Consider the following 22,873-nt stretch of genomic DNA (forward strand, 5'->3'; position numbering starts at 1 on the left):
TGTGTTTGATTGTGGAGGATGTATAGAAGGGAAGCCCATTTCTAATAATTGTTCATTCATATGTAAGATCAAATCAGACAGCAGCATTTGTCCGAGCTTAAAGAAGAGGTTTTCTCACACATTGAAACCAAAATGTAGTGAGAAAACAAAGAATACTATCATACTATATTAGTCTGCTGGACAACAGCAATAAGGACAGAATCGAATGTGTCCTTTGTCTTTATATTTTTATTTAACCTTTATTTCTACAGTACAGCTGGAGGGCAGAGAGAATAAATTTAACGTTACAAAGAATCTCTCCAGTTTGCTGTAGTTTTATGTCCTTACAGTCACTCACACAGTGTACAATTCTGTGATGTGTTTACAATTTAATGCTAAGGCTATCAATGACCTACCCACTGTTGTCAGCAACCAAGGAATTACAGTCACACAGCTTACGGAGGCCTGTAATCGACTCAAACATTATTCATATTTGCACAATAGAGGTGAGCGTACGAGTCGCAAAAGCACAAATCCAACAGAAATATAAAGTGAAGAGGTAACATTGTTATATAAAATGCCAGAATAATAGTACGCTGCCTCCGTATTTGCATAATTGGTGTGCAAACGTTGTAGACGGAGTGCCTCAGTGACATTCACTTGCTAATAGCACAGTCCCTCATTACTGAGCAGTTGGAGAAGCAAGTGAATGGTGTACAGTACGGGCGGAGGAGGGATTCTGAAATCTAAAAGTTTCAACACCTGGAGTCGCGTGCAATTCTTATTGTAACAGCTCACTGAGGCTGTTCCAACTCCTTTCATTACGCCCTGCAATGTTTAAAACTAAAAGATCCTCTTCATCTGTAGCAGTGGTGTTTTTGACAGTTTCAATTATGGCAGCAAGTACCGTAAAATTCAGTGTATAAGATAAACTTTTAATACATGTTTTTCTTCTAATAAGTGGCCTGTGTCCTATGTACCGGTGCAGCCAATATACCAGTATAAAATGTATAGAGAGGTATTTTATTGTGTTATGGTATTTACCCAGACGATGGGGCTATAACTGCCTGCCACCCTCAGAACAGTAACATGAGCTCAAGTACCGCACCGGGAGCTAGCAGGATTGCAAACATGACATGAAATGAACGTGATTGAAAGTTCAAATAACTTGTATACACGTTTGTATTAATAAAAAGCTATAAAAAAGCTTTTTATCCTCTGGGATACCCCCCAAAAACAGACTCTGTCTTATATTCCAGTGCCACTTATATTCTAGATTTTACGGTAATTACCTTTGTGAGAAATGAACTGTGTTTCCTGCCGCGGCTTCTAGTTAAAATAATTTAAGTAAAATAGAAGCAGAAACTTAATCCAGCTCTGATCCGGCTTTTGGAAAGTGAACCACTTTTCTTTTAGATACATGTCAGGAATGGCGGACTCCGCTGCTAATGCTAAATACTACTCTTAAGGAGGTCATTTTTATAATTTGTCATAAAAATGCAGACCACAAATTCTTTCAAAGGAAGGTGTGATTGAAAACGTACGGATTATAATGGAAAAACACCGGTATTATACTTGTTATATTTTTAGATTGATGTTTTTTACCTTCCAGGTAGCAAAATCTGGAAGACTCTGAATATATTTATATACAATATGCTAGCTAGTAACAGTATAGGAACACATACATTGTTAAGGAAACAACATTGCTAAAATCAAATGTCTCCCCTCCTCTGACTGCAGGTGGAAGTGAAGCCATACGTGCTGGATGACCAGCTGTGCGATGAGTGCCAGGGAACTCGCTGCGGCGGGAAGTTTGCGCCGTTCTTCTGCGCCAACGTCACCTGTCTGCAGTACTACTGCGAGTACTGCTGGGCCGCCATCCACTCCCGCGCCGGGCGAGAGTTTCACAAACCCCTGGTGAAGGAGGGAGGAGACAGACCCCGTCACATCTCCTTCCGCTGGAACTGAGCGAACGACAGAGAGGGAGAGGCAACAGGGGAGCAGGAGGGCAGGTAGTGCAGGAGTCGCAAATCATTGTACAAATAAATGCACTTTTCTGTTGCTGGTTCCTTTTCGCTCTAATTTCACTGAACCTTTTTCTCAGTTTTTTAAGTTAATATATATCTATATTTTGAAGATAGAAAAGAAAACTGGAATTATATCCAAATATGTCCAGCAAGGAAAAAAGATGTGTAACATAATTTTATTTATGTGTTTGATTTTTGAAATATTTTTATTAGTTCTCAAAAAAGAAACATATATAGGAAAGTTTGAGGTGTGATATGGTACTCTGCTATTCAATTGGCATATTTTTCTAAACTATGTATTTTATTTTAATTTTGATACGAGACGGCCCCAGAAAACACACTTCATTTGACATTTGATTGACTTGTTTTGTAGCAGAGCTGTTGCTTTTTATTTTGTATCGAGTCTCCAGAGCAGAGCTGCTGAAACAGTGCATCATTGGCTTTTTGTTTCTGAGAGGTGTCATTACGTTTTTTTATTGAAACGAGAGGCTCCAGAGCAAATGTGAATTGAAAAAGGTGTTGCTAAAGAAGAGTGCACTTATTTCCAATTTAAAGAGTGCAGATCCAGAATATGAGACCCTTAGTAGTTAACCAAAGCTGATCTCAATGTATTTTGAGTAACAGAGAGGGCCCGCTGCAGAACGAAATGGATTCTTTTCCCTCCCAGATCAAAATGTTTGATCCTCTCTTTTTATGATTTCCCAGATCATACAAATATTTTGATGTTACTTGAAAACCACGACAAAATTTCTAGCAACACGTATTTGGGTTTTGATCTCCATTTTGACATGCAAAAACTAATACCTCAGACTCAGCTGCTAATGTGCCGAATACAGTTTAAAAAGAGAGAGAGAAAGAAAGAAAACATTATCACCCGCTGGTGTTCTCCTTTCCTTAGAACTCTAATCAAAGGGAAGTGATGCAACAAGCCGAGTGTGATGTGACTGGCACAGTTTTGTACTCACTTGCTTCATCACCTCCTTATTTTTGTAATCAAACCCAGGGTTGTGCCAGGGACAGCGCAGAGCATCGTACAGCGTATTAGGGGAATGTATGGCGTAGGGAGGCTATATGAGAGGAAGACAGGCTTACTGCTACAGAGATAAATCCAGCCCCACTCCCCCTCCTCATGTCAGCCTGCGGCCTTCTGATGCTAAGCTAGCAGCTAACAGAGGGCAGGGCCTCATTCGTGGATCAAAACCTGCTTTCTGTGCCTGCGCACAGTGGGGCTTGGATCCGGATCTTTCAGGACTGAGGTGAAGGTAACTCCTCGAGAGAAGGCTGGTCGAGCGGCCGCCTTTTTATTGCAGTTTTTTACGGGGCTACCACCAAACAGGAAATGCCTGTCTTTGATAGTTTGTTTTTTGTAATGCATTTGTGCAATTCTCCCAAGTCTTGAATGAAAAAAAAGTTCTACTTCGCATCCAAGAGTCAGCTACGTTTAATGAAAGAAGCAATTAAAGTTTGTCTGAATTGTCAGCACACATTTGAGTCATGGAGGGATCTGCCCTTTCGGCGAACCCCTCGATCTTTTTCTCCTGCCAAGCTAGTCCAACTCAGCATCCAGTGTTTTTGAAGCATAAATGAAGATAGTCTCTGCAGTGTGCTCTACTACTACACACTTGTTACCCACATGCAGTTTGCTCTCCATAACAGTCGGTTGTACCCAGTGGCTTTTGGGAACCAAAGATGGCTGTGCAGTAGTGGGTCATACTGTAGCTCATTTCTTATTTAGGTTTTTACTCTTATTTTCCTTTCTCATTTTTTCAAGGACATTTTTTATATATATTTTTAAAGATCTGTCACTTCTACCCAGTTTTGCTTAACTGTCAAGCCCAGCAAACCAAAGATTGGCCTTGAACATAATATATTTATATATACATATATATTTGACAGTGCAGTCAAAACCCATTAGAACACCAGTGGAAAGACAACAGGGCTTGCAGGCACACACACATACGCACACACTCAAGGCCTCACACCCTCCATAGCTCAGAATGGAGGCGCGCGCTGGTAGCCACTAGTTCATTTTATCTCATACAGGTCTGCGTGTTGGGAAAATTAAACATAAAGTGCACATTCACAGCAAAATTAAAACTAATCCTCACATTTGTTTGACATTTTCAGTCGCTCAGTGGTAACCTACTAGCCGAGCATTTAAATATGTCAGGGAGTTAGTACAGAAACTTGATTATACACACTAGTGAGAAACGTATCCTCATATCGGCGGGTGTCGTTGCACCAGTTTTTGCACCCTGGACATTAGTTTTGTGGGTGCGTTGGGTGAGCATTTTAGAAGTTAAAACACTTTGTGAAGAATTTGCTGTTAAATGAGATGAAAAAAAAAGATTATTTTATACATGGCCTGCTGATTTTTGGTACAGTGTTTTCTAGCTAAATTATTTTGTCATGCACATATAAACATTTATTATGCACTACTTTTCTAAATATTTTTTCTTTTTCCAACAGTCATTTTAGGCACATTTTTCACAAATGGGGAAACTCCTTTTTGCAATACCTCAATTTTTCACATTGTGAAAGGTAGCTTTTGTACTTTTGTTACTGAGAGATCTGCATATATGGAAATGTTCATTTTAAGAAAAAAAAGTTGAGTGATTTCAATATATATTATTTTCAATTATGCTTTTTATACATTTCAGTGCTGAGGAAACTTTACAACTAAGTGTGCACTTGTGTTGATGCGACTTCAGATCTGCAGAGGAGAGACCAAAGTGTATCGCTCTCTTGGTCTTGGCTTCTCGTACACTAGATGTTTCCAGTCAATCTGGTCGATAACAGCATGGCGAGAATAAAAAAGAAAAAAAAAAACACGTTGTAATTTGAAATTGATGTTAATGTCTCTAAACATGGCTATTCTAGTTGGAAAATGGTAACTTCTGTCTTGGTTTCCTCTCCATAGATGGAGTATAACTTATTATAAGGAGAATGCAAAAATCCGGTTCATGCTTAACGCTGAATCTCGTATCACAAGAATGGATGTTTGGTGTTTAGATATTTTAATATTTGAAAAAAAAAGTATATATATATTCTTGAACTTGCCAACTAGCACCTATTGTAATCCTTAGCATGCATGACATAAAAAGAGAAAATGACAAGTACATGAATTAGCTATTAAAATTAATTGTTGTGGTGTGCACCAAATGTTTCTCAACTATTAACTTGTTAAGGACAAACCCCAAACTCACCCTCACCTCACCCCCCCGCCCCCCCCCTCCCAACACCTCCCCTCCCCTCCCCCACGTGTTGATCTCCCGGCTTCCCCATTCGCAGACCTCTGCAGGATGCACATGACAGAGAGATAAGACGAGAAACAAGACAGAAACTCACTTTAAATCGATTTGGCAGTGCAGGACTTTGAGCATCCTTGGAAACACTGTTTTAAAAGACTTGAGAACTCATCCCCGCTGTCTGTCGAGGTGATCTTATATAGACCTATCTGGAGGAAGGGGAGCTTAAAGACTTGAATGTGGTAAATGTTGCAAGTTAACTTCAAGTTGTTATGTGCAATACTTCTTTTGAACCTTTTTCCAGATAAAGACTCTTTGCAATGTAATTCTTTAATGCCATTTTTAATTGCAGACATTTAATTAAAGAAGATGTTAATATGTTTTTCACAGTCATTTTCTACTGTTATTGTAATCCTTTTCATGCTGGTGTTTGTAAAAAAGAAAAGAAATCAAACTATTTGTACTAATATAAATAATTGAAGTTATTTTTAAAACATTAAAGGTTTTGTGCTCATTTGCTTATTTTGTTTATTTTAAGCTACTGTGATTGATTGCATTGTAATTATTAGGTCAACAATGTATTTAGCTGTTTATTGGTATATTTTTAATTGGAATGTATAATTGATTTTTATAATTTTGATCAGATTTTTGTTATATTTTTGAGGTGAAGCTTTTAATATGTTAAAGTGTCTAGTTTTTACTAATTGCTATATTGTGCTCCACAATATATGGTTCACATTTTCTGAAGGAAAATAAATATTTAAATATTTGTCTGTTAATGATGTTACTTAATGGCAACATTTCAATAGTTTTTAACTGTGTATGGGAAGGTTGTTGTATTTATTAATAGCATTTTTTACTTAAGATATCACCTTAATTTTTATTGTCATTTCACTTTATAAGTTCCTATTTTTGTATTTTCCTTTCTAATTAAGTTATGTAATACGGATATGTCCATATTTCTAGGAGTTGGTCTGTAGAAGTGCTAGTGAAACGAAAAAGAAAAATCTAATGTTATTTAATTGTTTGCAGCCAACTATTTATAACAGTATGCATAATTTTTAAATATTTGTAATGTGAAATGTTGAATGAAATAAATCTTAACTGTGATGAAAACATGTCAGTGTGCTTATTTACGTCGTGAGTGTTGGTCTAAGTACAGTGAGTTACCATTACAGCCTCCAGCAGCATGTTTAAAACTCCTCTGGTGCAGGTGTTTGGTTACTAATGAAAGAGTTGTTTAACAACAGGTTGAAAAGCTGTAATTCACCACCTTGTTAAACCCTTCGAAGGTCAACACAACCAACATTTCCAGCTGGAGAAACTCTCTCAGGTCTGCAGCTCTTTTGTCTTGTTTTGAACTGAGCTTCTACAGTTACTCTGGTTGTTTCGCTGTCTTCCAGGAAAAAGACCTGAAGGCTAACTCCTCCCATAACCAGAAAGCTACCAAAGGCTACAGGGGAAAAAAACAAAAGCGTTATTGTCTTCCTGTTTGGATACACAGGTCGTTGACGATGCAATTTCTTTGCACTGTAAATGAAGCCTTCATTTTCCAGGAAGTTCGTACTCAGTGGAAGACAGGATGTCTTAGTGGAGGCTTATAGGGAACTAATCTAAACTCTGATGATGTCATGAGTCTGGAGGCATTAGTTTCTGCAATCGACATTAAATTCAGACGTATAATATAAGCCAAAAACTTTTGTCAATGTAAATATACAGAGACTTATCAATTGGTGTTCACCAATGAGTCTGCTTCTGTTCGAGTGTTTCTTGCTCATTGGTGGATTCATGTTGGGCCTCTTTAAAGAGTGCGGGCTAGCCGTCTCTTTATGTGAAGTGTCTTGAGATTAAATTTGTTGTTTTTTTTTTCGCCATATAATACATTATATTGATTGGTTGATTGATTTAAACTTGGTGCATGCCAGTGGGCTCAGCAAACTTTAGTAGAATAGATTTAGCTGAGGTTACTTACTATAGCAAACAGACTTCAGATTAATAATCTAGCTAGCTACATCTGATAACAGTTTGCAGTGACAGTTATTTCAGCTAGCATAATCAGTGCATGCTGGCTAGAATGACAAGTGTCTATAACTAATGAAGCATTGTCTGAAGAATTACAAAGGATTTTGAGTGAGTAATCTGCCCTGTCATCATTGGACACTGCAGACAGTAAGACGGTCTCTGCAGGATTGCTCCAAGTATATATTTTCAGAAGAATCTTATAATGTCTGAACTATCAACATCTTTCCCATAAACTCCAAGTGTTCAGGTCACATCTCTGTGTATAAAGAGCTTGTGTGGCCTATAAATAGACTAAAGCTCTCTCTTTCCCTTCCAACTCCTTTTTCTACAAAACAACTCATGACAAACCCTGAGTTTAGTTTAGGCTCATGCCCAAATCACATTTTGTACACATTGTACAGTTTGTGGATCCATAAAAGTTAGACATGCTATCCATTAATCAAAACAGGAGTGCTGACTGGGTCATGTGTTGTTTCCTAATATTCCAGGAAAAACTGACTTACAGATCGGCTCAGTAACACCACCAGCTGGTTGTTTCCTGCACTGATAAATGTGAACGTTAGACCAGCGCGATGACAGGCAAGTTTCTGGCAGGGGTGTATTTCATTAAGCAGGGCTTTTAATGACAGTATATATTCTTTCAAACATCACTACATGTTGTGCAGGCTTTGACATGGAGTAATAAAGACAGAAAATGCAACCTTTTTAAGCAAGTTAAAAGTTACAGATAACTCTAACACAAATTACAACCAGATAAAACAACATGCTAGTGTCTACTAAATACTTCAAATATCAACAGGACAAAAGCATCATTTCCATGAGAAATGAACGAGGAGCTTGTTGGATATCGTCAAGAAATTGAATCAAGGAAATAAGCTGAATTCATCTCACAAGAATGTGAAGGGTGTTCAGGAAAACTTTCAACACACTAAGCTTAGCTAGGGCAGTGGCAAGACAAACATCTGTGTTATGTACTGCTAGCAATGAAGTACATAATGAATGTCCATATTCACATGGCGGCCATTTTCCTCTGACATCAGGCTTAAGGAAGGAAGCTCAAATGCTGTTATCAAAAGGGTGTGTGGTCTAGGTTTGTAAATCGTGTGAACATAGAATTTCACAAGTTGTTATCATTTGACTGCTTCTTGATTTATCAGCAACTGAAAATCACATTAATAGTGACAATCTGTTGGAATATCCCGCCACATTTCAAGGAAGATAACCCATTTGCTATCGACAAACAGCAGCTACCTTTAGCATTCAATCAATTCCTAGCTAACATAACTGTTTGATAGTATTACACAAAACAAATTACTAGCTAACGGTAATTTTAGCAAGAAATTGGTTAAATGCTAACTTTAGCTGTTGTCGTACTAGCTAACGGGTTATCAAAAATGTTGTTTTAACTTGAAGTCCCTCCAGACTTTCACTATCCACTATCTTTTCAGTTGCTGATTACCTTATAAATGGTACAATGATGAAGACCGCAGTGAAGTTAGTTTTAAGTTGGATATTTGACAGATATTCACTCAAGAGCCAGCAGCGCTTTCTTACTTGGCTTCCCCCAGAGTGGGTAAAGGGATGTTTATGATTGTTAAATAGAATTAGGTGTGTCTTATTCATCCAGGTGAGTATTAACATGTGACATTGAGGACACTATGTCAGGGAAGCTATTTGAAAAACACATACATTTTTCCCTAAAAATATTAATATAAAATATTAGCAGCAATAAAATCCTATGTAATGAGGTGTGTCTTATTCATCCAGGCGAGTCTTAACATCTGACATTGAAATAAGGACACTGGGTCACATGACATGGAAGCTATTGAAAAAAACTATATTCATATAAAATAGAAAAAGCAATAAAATCCATCATCCAATCCAACAACAAAATGAGCCACTTAAGCATTTAAAATTAGTGGGCAAAATGTATCCAATTTAGCTGTATTTTTCAATGCTAATTTTTATATGAGCAAACCATTGTGTATTATAAAAATATCAGTTTTGTGTCCATTTAACAGTCATTTATTGATGGTCTTGAAATCAGGCTCTGCCTGTTACGTGCAGTGAATTACCTGCATGTCTTGATAAAACTGAACTCAACAACCTGTGGAGGGCCAGAATGGTCTACAAAGTAGCTACCAGTCTGCTATCTGTCAAATGATTGTTTAGTTCGGGATTAAGAGCAAGGAATGGCAGCACTTTTAGCAGCAGACTGATAATTACTGCAATTAATGTGGGATATATTGATACTGCACCTAACATCTTTTATGTCCTGTAATTGTTCATTTAGATTAGGCCTATCTGATCATCCATTTTTGGGTCATGTAACACAAGTAAAGGACATGAAAAAAGTGTCCCTGTGATCTATTTATGACTCACGATTATATTTAAGAATAAAAAATGCCACAATATTTGTTCTGATTAGTCAAAAGTCTAAAAAAGGTTACGGACATACTTCGGGAAAGTAAAACAGTACAACTTTGTAAGTTAAAGATCACATGTAAATCACACAAACATCTCAGTGCATCTTTAATTACTTTTTTGGTAATGTTACATTTACTTGCCTGTCTATTTTGTCAACATTATCTGAGCATGCCTTATTTGATTTTAGGGATTCTTTATTTGCTCAACACAAATTGTCCTAACCACTAATCACTGCAGGGAAACAATCTCAACCAAACATATTTCTAGTTTCCCACAAACTTATAAATATCTCAACATCCAACTTTCGAGTGGTTTCACACACTGATAGGCTGATGATTGATGCGGTGTTTTTATTCACAGACACGCCTCCCCATTTAAATGTCAGATGCTCTCACGCCTGACTGTGTGTCACTGATTAAACCACCAGATGGCGCTGTAGGACAAAAATAATCTAATTGAGTTGCACATTTCATGCTGCTTTCAGAAATATGGGAAATATTGTTCGTTTAATATGTTATTCCAAAATTGGTTATTTTCGTTCAAACTTGAAGTTAGGAAACGGTAAATGTATATTCTATAATCAATGTAATTGCTAAGCAATTTGGATGCAACGTAAAAATAATTTAATTGAATCATTAAGCAAATCGTTGAGTAAAATAATTATCTTCCGTTGGCTGTTGAGCTGTCAGCCTTAATAAGGCTTTTTCGAATAGTTTATGAAAGTAAAACAAGAAATTTGATGATTTTGAAGCACGGCCTATGCTGTGACAGAATAATATTCTGATATGAACAAACTGCTTTTACTTCCACCATTTCAACCCCGGGTGCGGGAGTTTACGTGAAGCCCCTAAAGGCATCGTTAATTCGGCTTCCACTTTGGCAAAACAAACGAGACTCCCGAAAGGACAAAAAATCCCCCTAGCGGCAGCTCCAGCGGCTGGTTGAAGCAGCAGCAGCAGCAGAAGAAGAAGAAGAGGCTGTGTTTGGATTAGGGGGTTGGGCTGCCTGCTGGTTGGAAGAAACCTGCCGCCAGACATCCAGTTTGTCTCCGGCGGTGCAGCGTTGCTTTCCCGCAGCATCAGCAGCAGCGACACCGCAGCCTCCAGCCTCACCTGCTCCTCATCTGCGCTTTTCCTCTGCCTCTGTCCAGACACAAACACTGCCGCAGCACACAGGGAGCGGACGGACAAGGACGACCAGCTGTAAGTAACTGCTTTTTTTGGGTTACATGTATGTTGTTTTCTGCCATAGAGAAAGGAGGAGATGATGTGACTGAGGTTTGTTTTCTCTTTGGTTTCCTGAAATTAATAGTCCGAGTTACGCTTCAAAGGCAAAGAAAATGTGCTTTTATGAGTGCTTTTCTCCCCTCCAATAGCATGGTAAGGATTGAAATGTTGCTTCTCGACAAGACAGACATTTTCTAACATTTGTTCATATTAAGAGTTTTCTTTAAGGCAAAATTCAAGTTAAAATCACCATCAACATTTAATCTCCATTTAGTCCCTTTTCTGCCGGGTTTCATTGACCTGAAAATCTGAAGTAAAACCATCCTTTCTCCCACACCTCCACCATCCAGGAGCAGTCTTCAGGGAAATAAGGGAATATATTAAAGGTCGGTGAAAGATGGTGAAACTGGGGAGTAATCTTCAAGACAAAGGGGCCAAACCTGTGAGCGTGGAGGACGGCTTTCAGAATGTGCCCCTCATCACTCCTCTGGATGTTGGCAGCCTGCAGAGCCAAGCACCTGACAAGGTGAGCAGCCCCCCCCCCCCCCCCCCCCCTTCACACACACACAGCCCTGTGGTGTGTGAACGTGTGTGAGAGTTTTCCTGCTTGTTTGTGCATCTGTCCGTTTTTCTTAATCTCCTTCTGTTTGTGTTTACTCAGTGTTGTTGACCTACGTTGTCCTCAAACCCTCTTATGCTCAATAACCCCCCTCACACACACACACACACACACACACACACACACGCACTCTCATTCATTCACACGTTCATTCATCTCAGCTGTCACACGGCCATGTCCTTTGTTTTCCAGCTGAGATTAGGAGACAGATTTGGTGCCAGACAGAGTGTCATTTATCATCTCGACATCCCATAATAACTGCACCGCAGCTTGTTAATCCGGTTACCATGGTGGCAGTGCAACGATTGGTGTTGTCATGTGGGTTTGTCCTGAGAGCTGCACTGATTGCACATTATGAAAATGAATGGTATTAGACAAAAGGTGAGCTCTTTCATGCTCCACATGAGCCATATTATTATGGACCTATTATGTTAGTGTTTGTTTCAAGGTTACGCTGTGATGATTCCATTCAGCAGCTTTATGGATCCATATTTCCACCCTCAGCTGCTGATCAATTACTTACTGTAGATAATGTAATGTATCATAAAATCATTGCAGCAGTTGGTTTGCTCTCATCGTATAACAGGAGGATCACTATAACACTGCATAATTTAAACAGTGCACTCTGTCTGATAGGGCTTTAGCCTGGAGTCTAATAGGACGATTAATTCAGTTTAGAACAGGAACACAGTTTAATGGCTACTTTATATTAATGCTAAACAACATTGAATTCCTTCAGGAAATCCAACCCACTACAAACCTCTCCTGACCCTTACAATTAGACTTTAGTTTACTTAAGAAGTAAACATTTAATGTAGTATCACTGGACAAAAACTACAACTAGAGATTTGATATTTGTAACAAAGATGGAGACTGTAACATCTCTGAAAGCTGTCACTCTCAGGGAAAGACACCGAGAGGTATAAACGAACCCATTGGCATAGTGTAATCCTTTAGATCATGACTTGATCGGTATTTGGCAACTTTTCTGGTTTTTGAGTAATCAGTCAAAACATTTTTCAAGCCGCAATTTCAAACAGCCTTTGAACCCATCTTCTTAGAGGTCTGGGTTTGCTGCTCCTCCCAGTCTCATGAATGTAAAGTTATGAGAAAGAAGAAAACCGAACCTCTCTCGTGTGTGCTCAGTAATGTAAGGGAACAACATGCTGTTTGGTAGCTTTGGGCAAAGACAGGAAAAAGGATGATTCAGCCAGCCTCAACCAGTGCTTCTAAAGCTTAGTAATTAACACAATATATCTTGACTAGACTTTAGGGAGTCACTGCGTCCAGCCAAAAGAGTCCAGCACATATCTGACTGTAAAATTAAAATATGCCATTTTTACACTTAGATTGTTTCAAACATATTAAATAAGCGAGCCTGAGAGGTGCTAGAAGGCAGATTTTGTTACCTGCTACCTTAGCTTCTTTATGCTAAGCTAAGCTAAACTAACTTCTGGCTCTAGCAGCGACAAATTTACGGTTCACACATAAGAGGGACAAAAAAAGTTGTTTCCCGTTGGGTGCTCGGGCCCACATTTTATATTCTCGAAAACAGTTTGGAACAGGTCCCTGGCATAGAAAAGCATCACATGAAGGACGTAAAGATGAAGGTCTGTGGGACCTTCAAATATTTATTTCACTGTGTCCAAGGTGCAAGGATAATGGACCCAAGTTACATTAGGGCTGCACGATAATGGCCAAAAGGATTATCACGATTATTTTGATCAAAATGAGATCATGATTATCAATCAGGATTATTTATTAACTTTAGGGACAACATTTTTATTGTACTTCTAACGGGGAGTAGCGCCGCTATTCCTCATGGCCTTCATACACTCATCTTGCGGCACTTTGTGCTGTTTCTGCAGCTGGTTGAACAAGTTAGTTGTGTTGCTTTGCAGTGCAGACAGAGGTTTCGGTTTCGGGTTAAAGAGTGACTGTTTTAGCGTAACAACATGCAGCGTTCAAAAAACGCGACTGTACATTTGCACAAACACTTCAAACGCCTAACAGATAAGTACATTTTGAGCTTGTAATTAAACCAAACGGCGTTCACGAGGACGGCTACATATTCTCTTCCTGTTTTCAACAGCTGTTGTAACTACGACAACCACAGACGCACTCAGCTGAAAGGCACCAGTTACCATGGTCACTTGTTGAACCGACACACCGGCCTGTGTTTACTTTTCCACTCTAATCTGCTGCTGCAGGGTGCATGCTCATGACATGACATGCCAGCTCCCCCAAAAGTGAAGCCAAAATCTCTCTATCGCCCCCTGGGGGAGTGGCTGTTAGTTTAGGGAGCGCTTGAGTTGATATGCAGCAGAGTTTTCTTCGGGTGGAACACGCATTTTAAACATCAATATCGCCGTCAATCAATTATTTAATCGAGGGAAGTCAAAAACGTGATCGCAGTTAGTATACGATTAATTGTGCAGCCCAAAGTTACATGCTCTCTTGCTTTGTAAAACCATGACGATTTAAGCCCTTTATCTATACAAGCAGCTTTATTGTTTAAATACCAAGAGTAACCCCTTTAAAGCAACACTGTCTGTGCTACTGTACACAGAAACACACAATGTAGTCCAGCATGAAGCCTCACTGTGTAGTCTGCTGAGGGAGGCACAATCTCTTTCCATTTCATATACCTGTTAACTGGAGAAGCCTGTCATTCACGACACACACACACACACACACACACACATGAACACACACACACAAGGCACAGCACACGGGAAGGCTTTCATTTTTATTCACGAGGGAGCTTGCGTGCATTTTGAAGGAGTGTTTGGTGTGTGTGTGTGTGTACAGAGCAGGCATGTCAACCTGTGTGTGTGTGTGTGGTTGTGATTGACAAGTCAGTTCTGTCAGCAGCCACCGGTTTGTAACATGACATTCATAGAGCTGTCAATCATTTCACACTGATTAAATCACTCCCACTAGACTGGAGAACATGGATACTGATACTGCGGTCAAATCTGTCATGTGTGAAGATTACAGCGCGCGCGCACACACACGAATACATCATCATGGCACTTACTGTGTACTGTGTGATTGCCCAGTGGTGATATAGCCTGATTGTCTGAACAGGTATAGACACAGGGAGGGAATAACCTGTGCAGAGAATGATTTCCTGCGATACACTCGGCGTTATTGTCGTTGACATTTAAAGAAAAAGAGGTCAGGTCTTCTCGGCTGCCTGTTTTGTTGACTATCAGTGAATTTTTACAGGCCTCAGGAGACGCATGCACAAAGATTGCTGTTGCTTTGGGATCCGCCGGCTGACAGCTGATGCAGATTTTGTATGCTGCTCACAGGACTCGGAAATCGTCGGTTCAGCTGCTGCATGAGCCGCTTCGAGTTGTCTGTTCTTAAAGGCATTAAGATAAAAATGTCGCTTTTGGAAAGCGTTACGCAAATGAAAACGGGTCCATTTGTTTTTACATGGGACAGAGTGGGAGTTGTAAAGGTCAATTTGCTGCTAAATCTTTGAATGTGTCTCCAGCTGTTAGTGTGAGAATTTGTCTCGCTGGCGAGTGATGCACGAGCGCAGCAGAGGCCAAGAGAAATAATAATGAAATCTGTAATTAGGTGTCAGAGCGGGGGAGATGTTAATGATGGCTATCACACTTCAGTTGATTTAATGAGAATTCTGCACACTGTTCTTCATCCTCTACTGTATTTCTGTATCATCGCGCTGCTCTGTGCTTTTTCCCGTGTTGCAGTATTTTGTCGTCTTTTTGACACCAGTGCAACTTAAACCTGCAATAATGTTTGGGCCACTTGGGGGCAGCAAATAACAGTTTTGAACACATATCACATTATAAGTTGATATAGTGAACTCGTTATCAAACAGCTGCATGTTAAAAATATAGCCCGACCAATACAGAACCTTTAAAGCCAATACTATTATTGATATTTGAGAGGTTTGTGTGTGCTGCATTTTACCTGTGGGTTTTCAACAGTTGTACTATATGAATTGGGTTTAACATCGTAAACCAAAAAAGACTGGTATGGTGAAAGATATAACTGCTATTGATGTCTGAGCCCAAACAAATATAATGAGGGAACACGTACATAACACACACTGCACTGTGCACGTCATCAGAACATCATTTAACTATGCACCCACTCCACTCCTACCGAATAAATGCAGACAGAAACACAACTTTTTGTTGTGATAATCTCGAAGATTTTCACTTAAATAAATGTCTGTTGAGTCACTATCTATCGCCGAATGACGTAACCCAATGTTGACTGAGCCTATGGCCCACTGATGAAAGCCTTTGTATTTGCAGTATTACAGACTGGGCGTCTGTGGTGACACCTGCGGAAAAAATCACAAGCGTCTCCCAGTTAGTGACGCGTTTTCCATCAGCCAGCAGTGGTTGGTCTGCCAGAGAGGGTAGGCGGAGCTAAGCGGCTGCTTTACCCGTCTTTGCAAGTGTTGCGAGTAAACAGTAATCTACTATGGCTGAACAAACAAAAGAAAGATCGATGAAGTAAGTGAAAATCCAAAGAAAAAGAAACAAATTCGACGCTCAGATGAAGGCAAACAGTCTAAAAAGGAAAGCGACCGTCATCGAGGAAAATCAAGAGTTACAACCGGAGCCAACCGTGGACGTCACACATGCGACAGTGTCTGGATATCTGGGAAGAGTGCTCCTGTAATTACTGTTAATCGCCACAGGTGCCGCCAAAGAGAAGGATCAGCAGAGCATTTGTGTGATACTTTGCGAGGAAATGATGTACAGTCCAATTTCCCTCGATTGGCTGCGATTGTTTTTGAGAGGTGAAAAACTCTTTAGCAACTTCGTTCTCCGTCTCAATAACAGGCGATCGTGACGGGTCCGTAATATGCCTCACAACCTTTACATCAAGAAATGTTTCACTCTCTGGATTAAGTGCAGCAAACGTTTTCACTTTTAACAAGCAAGCACAATTTTTGGCATTGATCTCTTGGTCGATGGGTGGGTTCGCTGGGGGGCACAGTAGCTTGTTTGGGGGGGCATTGCCTGCACATGTATATTGAAACATACAACAAACATTAATTTTCTTTAGAAAAAGCAGAACATGCATGTATAGAATTATATAAGGATTTTTTTTTTTTTGCCATTGTGACCAAGAAATGTTCTGTACAAGACATTTTACAGTTAAGCTCATATGGGCTGAGATATTGGCCTGAACTGTTATGGGTCTAGCATTTACAAAACAACTTTTTTCTGGCCACTGGTGAACATAAACCAAATATTGACTCCTTTTTAGCTCTGTTTTTGGGAAATATCTGGCTCTTTAGCTGCTAAATGTTACTCTATGTTCAAGAGCTATTGGCTAACTGAGTCTCTTAAAATAGCCGCCGACTGCAGCAGAAAACAACGCAAAGAGAGGAGTGGGAGTGAACCAAAACATTGAAGTTTCAGTCCAGACAGAAAAAAAGAGCTTAAACTGGCTTGGCGCTCCAGGAGCTTCAGATTTAGTTGATAATTCTCTGTAGGTTCATCATTAAAGTGCCCATTTCGCTTTATTACATTCTTTCATATCGCTATGTGATATATTGTTGTTCATAAATATCAATCACAGCCGCTTTAAAGAGAAAGGCGGTGTTGTAGGAAGCCAAACCTTTGTGTCTGACAGTATTATCTCTGCGATGAAAATCTCTTTAATCTTGCTGAATTTATAGTTGTTGTTTTTGCCACCAGCCCCGTCTAGAAGTAGTTCATTGATAATCAGCTTTTATCTGGCTCTGAGGATCTGATTTAAGGCCAGTTTTTAGCTCTCCCTCCTTTAAAGCTAAAGCGAGCTTTATTGGGTCATGTGACCTGACGCATACCCCAGATCAGCAGCTTGACAGACACGACCCCGGCTGTTTCCCCCCTGATCCTGCCCAATGACTGTGTGACCTACCCGACTACAGGGTTGCCCAGGGATATTTGCAGGGGCGGGGTGAAGTTCACACACACACACACACGCACAAACACACATATAACAATGCTGCTGTGGCTGCCGAGGCTGAGGCTTTACAGAGGTATTAGATTTGATTCCATCTGGGCGGTGGACGCGTCAGAGCCACCGCCGGGTCACCAATATCTCGATTGGATTGCTGCTAGTTTGAAGAGAAAAGAGTGGAGAAAAATAGAGATTGTGAGACTGATAGATCATTTCTCTCATTTTGTCGTCTCTGAGATCAAAGCTGGGGTTCAAAGACCCGCTTCAAAGGCTGCGACGTCCCCTATCCAACATGTCTCCTGAAGCCCCCTTGTCCTTCTCTTGTTCCTTCAGAGCAGCTTTTAAGTCTCATCTAATCTTAAACACTGTGCGTTCTTATCCTCATGAATTAGAGAGCGCCTCCTGTGAGCGCGACGATGAAAGATTCCTGATGTGTGCTGACAATGTGAGGCCTCATAACAAGATGAAACGTACAAGTTTAATTTGACAAATGATCACAAATTATCCTGTTTTTGGAATGTTTCAGGCTGCTTTTGCGGCGAGGTCGGAAGATTAACTGAGACTTCTGAGGGAAACAAAATGTACTGTGGCTGTGTTTTAATAACAGGTTGTTTGTGAAAGGGAAAGTCTGCACACTGATAGAGCCTGTTAGATGTCCATGAATATTTGCTTCATGATTTTACACAGTCTGTCTCACCTTGCTTAGCCCGCTGCCACAGCCACCGGGCGCCGGATAAGCGGAAGAAATGGATGCATTTGAATTATCACAATTTCCCCTCCCAGAAGTGACACCTTCCAGCTGCTTTTTTTGTCCAACCAACAAGTTCAAACACAAAGATTCTTTATTTACAATCTTAATGACAAAGTGTGTGTGTGATTAGAGCCGAATCCCTAGAGACCGTCTGTTCTTCGTAGCAACGGTTGTTGCTTTTATGAACTGTATATTTCTGTCTACTGTGTAATCCATCATGCAGTGCTGCTGCTGCTTGGACCAGTGGTGTTTCAGTCGTTCTCTTTAGGACTTTGAACCCAGCTGGTTTATATTCTACCTGTGTAGACAGATATTGATTTACACCTGTGATGTGGAGGGAATGCTAATAACTGCTCTGTAGTTACCTGGACAAAGAGAGATGCAGCAGTGCTCGTCCACAGAGACCGGCACAGGAGAGAGCCTAGAGACTGTTGTTTGTATTTAATGGTGTAAAGCTTTCTTTTTAAAATGGCTGTAATTAATATTGTTTGAATAAGAATGGATCAAATCACCACATTCATGTATAAAGTGGTGCTGGTAGCGACACACACAGCAGAGAATTATCGACTAACATGACAGTTAGCTCTGCGGCGGCTTTTAGCACCTTTAGCTCATTGTTTTTATTTTAGTTTCTTTTTAAGAGGCAACGAGCAGCTGCTTTCAACAGAAACACTCTAAACAAGACGAGGTCAAAAGTGGCTGACCGCATCAGGTCAATGTGCACTTTTGTGGGCAATGTGTCTGTCCTCATGAGGCCGATGACGACCTGTTTGAAAGCAGGTGCGCGCTGCAGACGTAGGTGAGGACAGCGGAGGAGCAGCCCCGCCTACTCCCAGAACAAAGTATCCAGAGCCGTATAGACAGAGAGTCGCATCAGTGGAGGTCCAATATGCTCCATGATCCGCCATTGCGATGTTGCAACTCTCTCTCTACGGCTCTAAAGGAACGGCACTCACTCACTCACTCACTCAGTCAGAAAGTCTGACAGAAACAGAGGCTAAAGGAGCATTAGCAGCTAAAGAAACTTTGATGATTAAAGAGAGATATTTGCCTGATTTTGAGTTGGTGGAGACCAAATCCAGAGACAGAAGGTATTTTGTGGTTTGGATTTATGTTTGTCAGGTGTTCGAAAAACACAACTCCAAATGAATTTATAAATGATGCATTTGTTTATGTTGCTGAGTTTGTTCTGGGTGTGTAACTAGGCAACTGTTTGCTTATAAATTAGCAATATCATCAGTTTACAGCTCGTTTCTGCTGCCCTCAAGTGATAGAAAAAAGTTACTTTGGGTTTGACCAAAAAAGACATATTGTTGGTTTGATCAGAAGCGCATGAAGATGAGGTATGATGAACTCAATATTATTGTAAAGAGAGATAACAAAATCCTCTCAAGTGGTATTATTTTGGAATTGAAGGTCTTTGGCTCTTTACTATAATTAATTCTGAAGCCGCTGTAATTTCTGAATGAAAACCTGGTTAGATATACTAAACAAGCTCCTGTAACAACCTCCTCACAAGCATCTCTCCTCCTCCCTTTGTTCTCCCAATCACTCATATCCTGCACACCTCTGTCTACCTGGCAGAAACAGGTCACCTCAACCCTAAACATGACATCACCATAAACATGGTTGACAGGGACAGAGACAAGAAGGGGGTTTTAACCTCACAAGGATTTGTTAATGATTAAAGCATCTTTATTTTAAAATAATTGTTCTTCTGTTCCCTTCAGCCTTGTTCCAATGTCACAATGTTTTCAGGATTCAGGTTTCCAAAGAGCACAATCTTTTTTGTTCTGTGTCTGCAGAGGTGTCTAATTCAAATCAGCCAAATCCAAACAACGGATCCAACAGAGCTGCCAGCATGATGTATCCCCCCTGTGCTTTAATATGGATTTTATTCACTGTTTTATTCAAGACTAGAATCAAACATGTCAGCAAAAAATGTCTGCTGCACACTTAAACTTTCACCAAAAAACAGCTCTCCTGCCACAGCTCAGTCCTCTGGGGTGAAATATGAAAGTCACAGGTCTGAGGAGTATCATGCTGGGGAACAGGAAGGAAAAAAAGTTTGACAGCTTTTCCATCGGGAATATCAAGTCTACAAAAATACTGTGATTGGAGACAAAAAGACGGAGAGACAGAGCGGAGAGAGTCGCCGAGAAATGTAATTTTCTTTACGTCTTTATGTGTAGACATGGAAATGACAGCTTACTAAGCTCTTTAAAAACCTTTACCAAGGCCAGAAACATGCAGATCATTTTGGTTGGCAGGCAGCAGTCATTTCACGCCATGGAAAATACACAGCGGAGCTCTATTAGAGATCTGAAAGAGAGTCGGCGTCAGTCATGGAGATACTAAAAAGGTCACAGTGACTCAAGAAGTTTGCATAAAATAAATATGACTAATTGAATATCTGTAAATAGACTCTTGTGGGGAAATTGCACCAGAGGCTGCGCTTCTGTGTGCGCTGGAATAATTTACCTCCTACTGATGCAGAAATCTCTGTCAGCCTCACTGCCGTATTAAAAGGTCACAGTGAGTGGAGAAGTTGTTATGTGAGGCTGATGCGCTCATGTAAAAAAAAAAAAGAGAGATTAACCGCATCACCAAAGTTGTTACGATTCATGGTGAAAATGCATCATACAGCCAGAAATATTATTTTGTTGTATGAATTAGGTACAAATAAAATGCTTCTTAAATAACGTCTGGTGCTTAAGTGACGGCGCAGTCGTAGAAAACAAGACAATGGAGAATAATAGAGTAAGGCATTTTAGAGGAAAGTAGAAGATACATTTTACTATTGGTACCCTCTAAAGACACACAGAGACATTTTTATCTGTATGATCAACTGACAAAATTATCCTTTTTCTAAGATACAGCAACACATGCAGCTTTTAACTACAGGTTCTCAGCCTCATTTAATGTCTTGCCATCATTTCAGGCATGTCAATCGTGGAGCTGACATTTCTTTCCCCAAATAGTAGCATGCCACTTTAGGTAGGTCTCATATTTGTGCTTACCTGAATTACCTCTTTTGATTCGGTCACCTCCCATCAATCACCCACTAAGTACAGCAGTTGGACGCAAAGCCGGAGTTTGGGTTAAATAGTTTTCACAGTGGCGTTGGTTTAGCTCAGTTGGTAGAGCAGGCGCCCCACGTACAGAGGCTACGGTCCTCGTCGCACTGACCGCAGGCTCGACTCCCGGTCTGCCGATCATTTGGTGCATGTTATCCCCCACTCTCTACTCCCCATGTTTCCTGTCTCGGTCCAGGGTAAAAGCCAACAAAATCAACCTTTAAAAAATGGTGTTCACAGCACTGCTATTCTATGAAAGTTATTATGGTTCAAAGTTTCAGTGTAATGCTGTATATGAGACCAAACCTGAGCTAAGGGACTCATCATCAAGAACAACTACGTATTTATAGGGCTTTAGGGACCAAACGGTAAGGCACAAGGAAAAAAATTTGAAAAATAATACAAAATGTACAAACAAATATAACAACCAGCCCAGCAAAAGATAACTCTAAATAATATGCCAAAACAACAAGGTGTAAACTGAACAAACTCACCTACCACAGTGAAAGAGAATACATATAGTGGTTTGGCCGAACCAAAAACTAACGGAAACTAACTACAAATAAATGCACGGCAAAACCAACAAAAACCAACCCCCCCATCAAATTGGAGCAGTGGTATGTCCCAACACACTGGCTCCCCCATAAAAGTGTCCTCAGCCTTTGACCACGCCTTTTTGCCAGACCAGGAAAAGACCTCTCTAAACAGCCACTTTAACTCAAACAAAGTAACACACAGTTAATATCACAGGTATGTTAAGTAATCTAATAGTGTGAAAATGTGGCCATCGCCATCACACAGAGATTTAAAAAGTTAAAGGCTATCCCACTGCAAAGGTGTTTAGCCTATCAGAGGACGTTCTTTAGATTGACGTCAGTGTGGGTGCCGTTCTTTATAGTAGAGAGTCAAGTGCAATCAAGTGAATCTGACCTTTGCTCATAGCAACTTTTTTGTTGTACGGCGAAGTCGCTCTGAATCAAACTGGTCAACCTGCGGGAGTTGCTGGAGGAAAAGTCAGAGGATTTATGGATTTGTTTGGTTTGGATTTTGGTTCTTAGGAGATCTTCTGGGGATACTGAATGACTGTTCCATATTTCATCATAATCCACCAAATAGTTGTGAAGATACTTGACTGACAAGCGAAAGTGTTAACCTCTTGGTAATGAAAAAGAGAGGTCATAATCCATCCAATATTTGTAAGATAGTTTGTGAGATTACAATCCCTGAAGCTACGCAGCAAGAAAATAAACAGAACGCGACCTCTTAAATACACATAAATAAATTCCCAGGAGAAATCCAGAAGGAAAAATGAGACACTACCTCTGTTCAAAAAATAAGTAAGCAAGTTATATATATATATGTATTTCATTCATTCATGTTGTCTCACATAAAGCTTTGTTACACAGGATTTATTTGTTAATATGTGGATCATTTCCTGGCCCTGTCTAATCAGAGAAGGTTGCGCTCTGTATGAGCTGCTGGTAGCTAAAAGCCTGTGTAAATGAGGCAGCGTTGATTGATGGCCTCTTCATTTAGTAATATGAAATAAAG

General features: G+C 40.1%; 2 protein-coding genes across 3 annotated transcripts in view; both read left to right on the top strand.

Moving 5' to 3' along the window:
- cpeb4b (cytoplasmic polyadenylation element binding protein 4b) overlaps positions 1–6,364 on the top strand; it is a 32,208-nt gene extending 25,844 nt beyond the window's left edge. For both annotated transcript variants that reach the window (XM_069666012.1, XM_069666021.1), the window contains one exon: positions 1,720–6,364. In XM_069666012.1, the coding sequence (XP_069522113.1) occupies positions 1,720–1,947 (228 nt within the window). In that variant the 3' untranslated portion in view covers positions 1,948–6,364. The remainder of the gene's footprint in view (positions 1–1,719) is intronic.
- A 4,182-nt stretch (positions 6,365–10,546) lies between these two features.
- The window catches only part of nsg2 (neuronal vesicle trafficking associated 2), a 50,465-nt gene continuing 38,138 nt past the window's right edge, over positions 10,547–22,873 (top strand). Inside the window, exons 1-2 of the mRNA XM_069665129.1 lie at positions 10,547–10,905; positions 11,280–11,455. Of these exons, the coding sequence (XP_069521230.1) occupies positions 11,327–11,455 (129 nt within the window). The 5' untranslated portion in view covers positions 10,547–10,905; positions 11,280–11,326. The remainder of the gene's footprint in view (positions 10,906–11,279; positions 11,456–22,873) is intronic.

The sequence above is a fragment of the Semicossyphus pulcher genome, unplaced genomic scaffold, assembly GCF_022749685.1.
Source record: "Semicossyphus pulcher isolate SPU_LCO1_2020_fin unplaced genomic scaffold, fSemPul1.0.p SCAF_10, whole genome shotgun sequence".
Taxonomy (NCBI): Eukaryota; Metazoa; Chordata; class Actinopteri; order Labriformes; family Labridae; genus Semicossyphus; species Semicossyphus pulcher.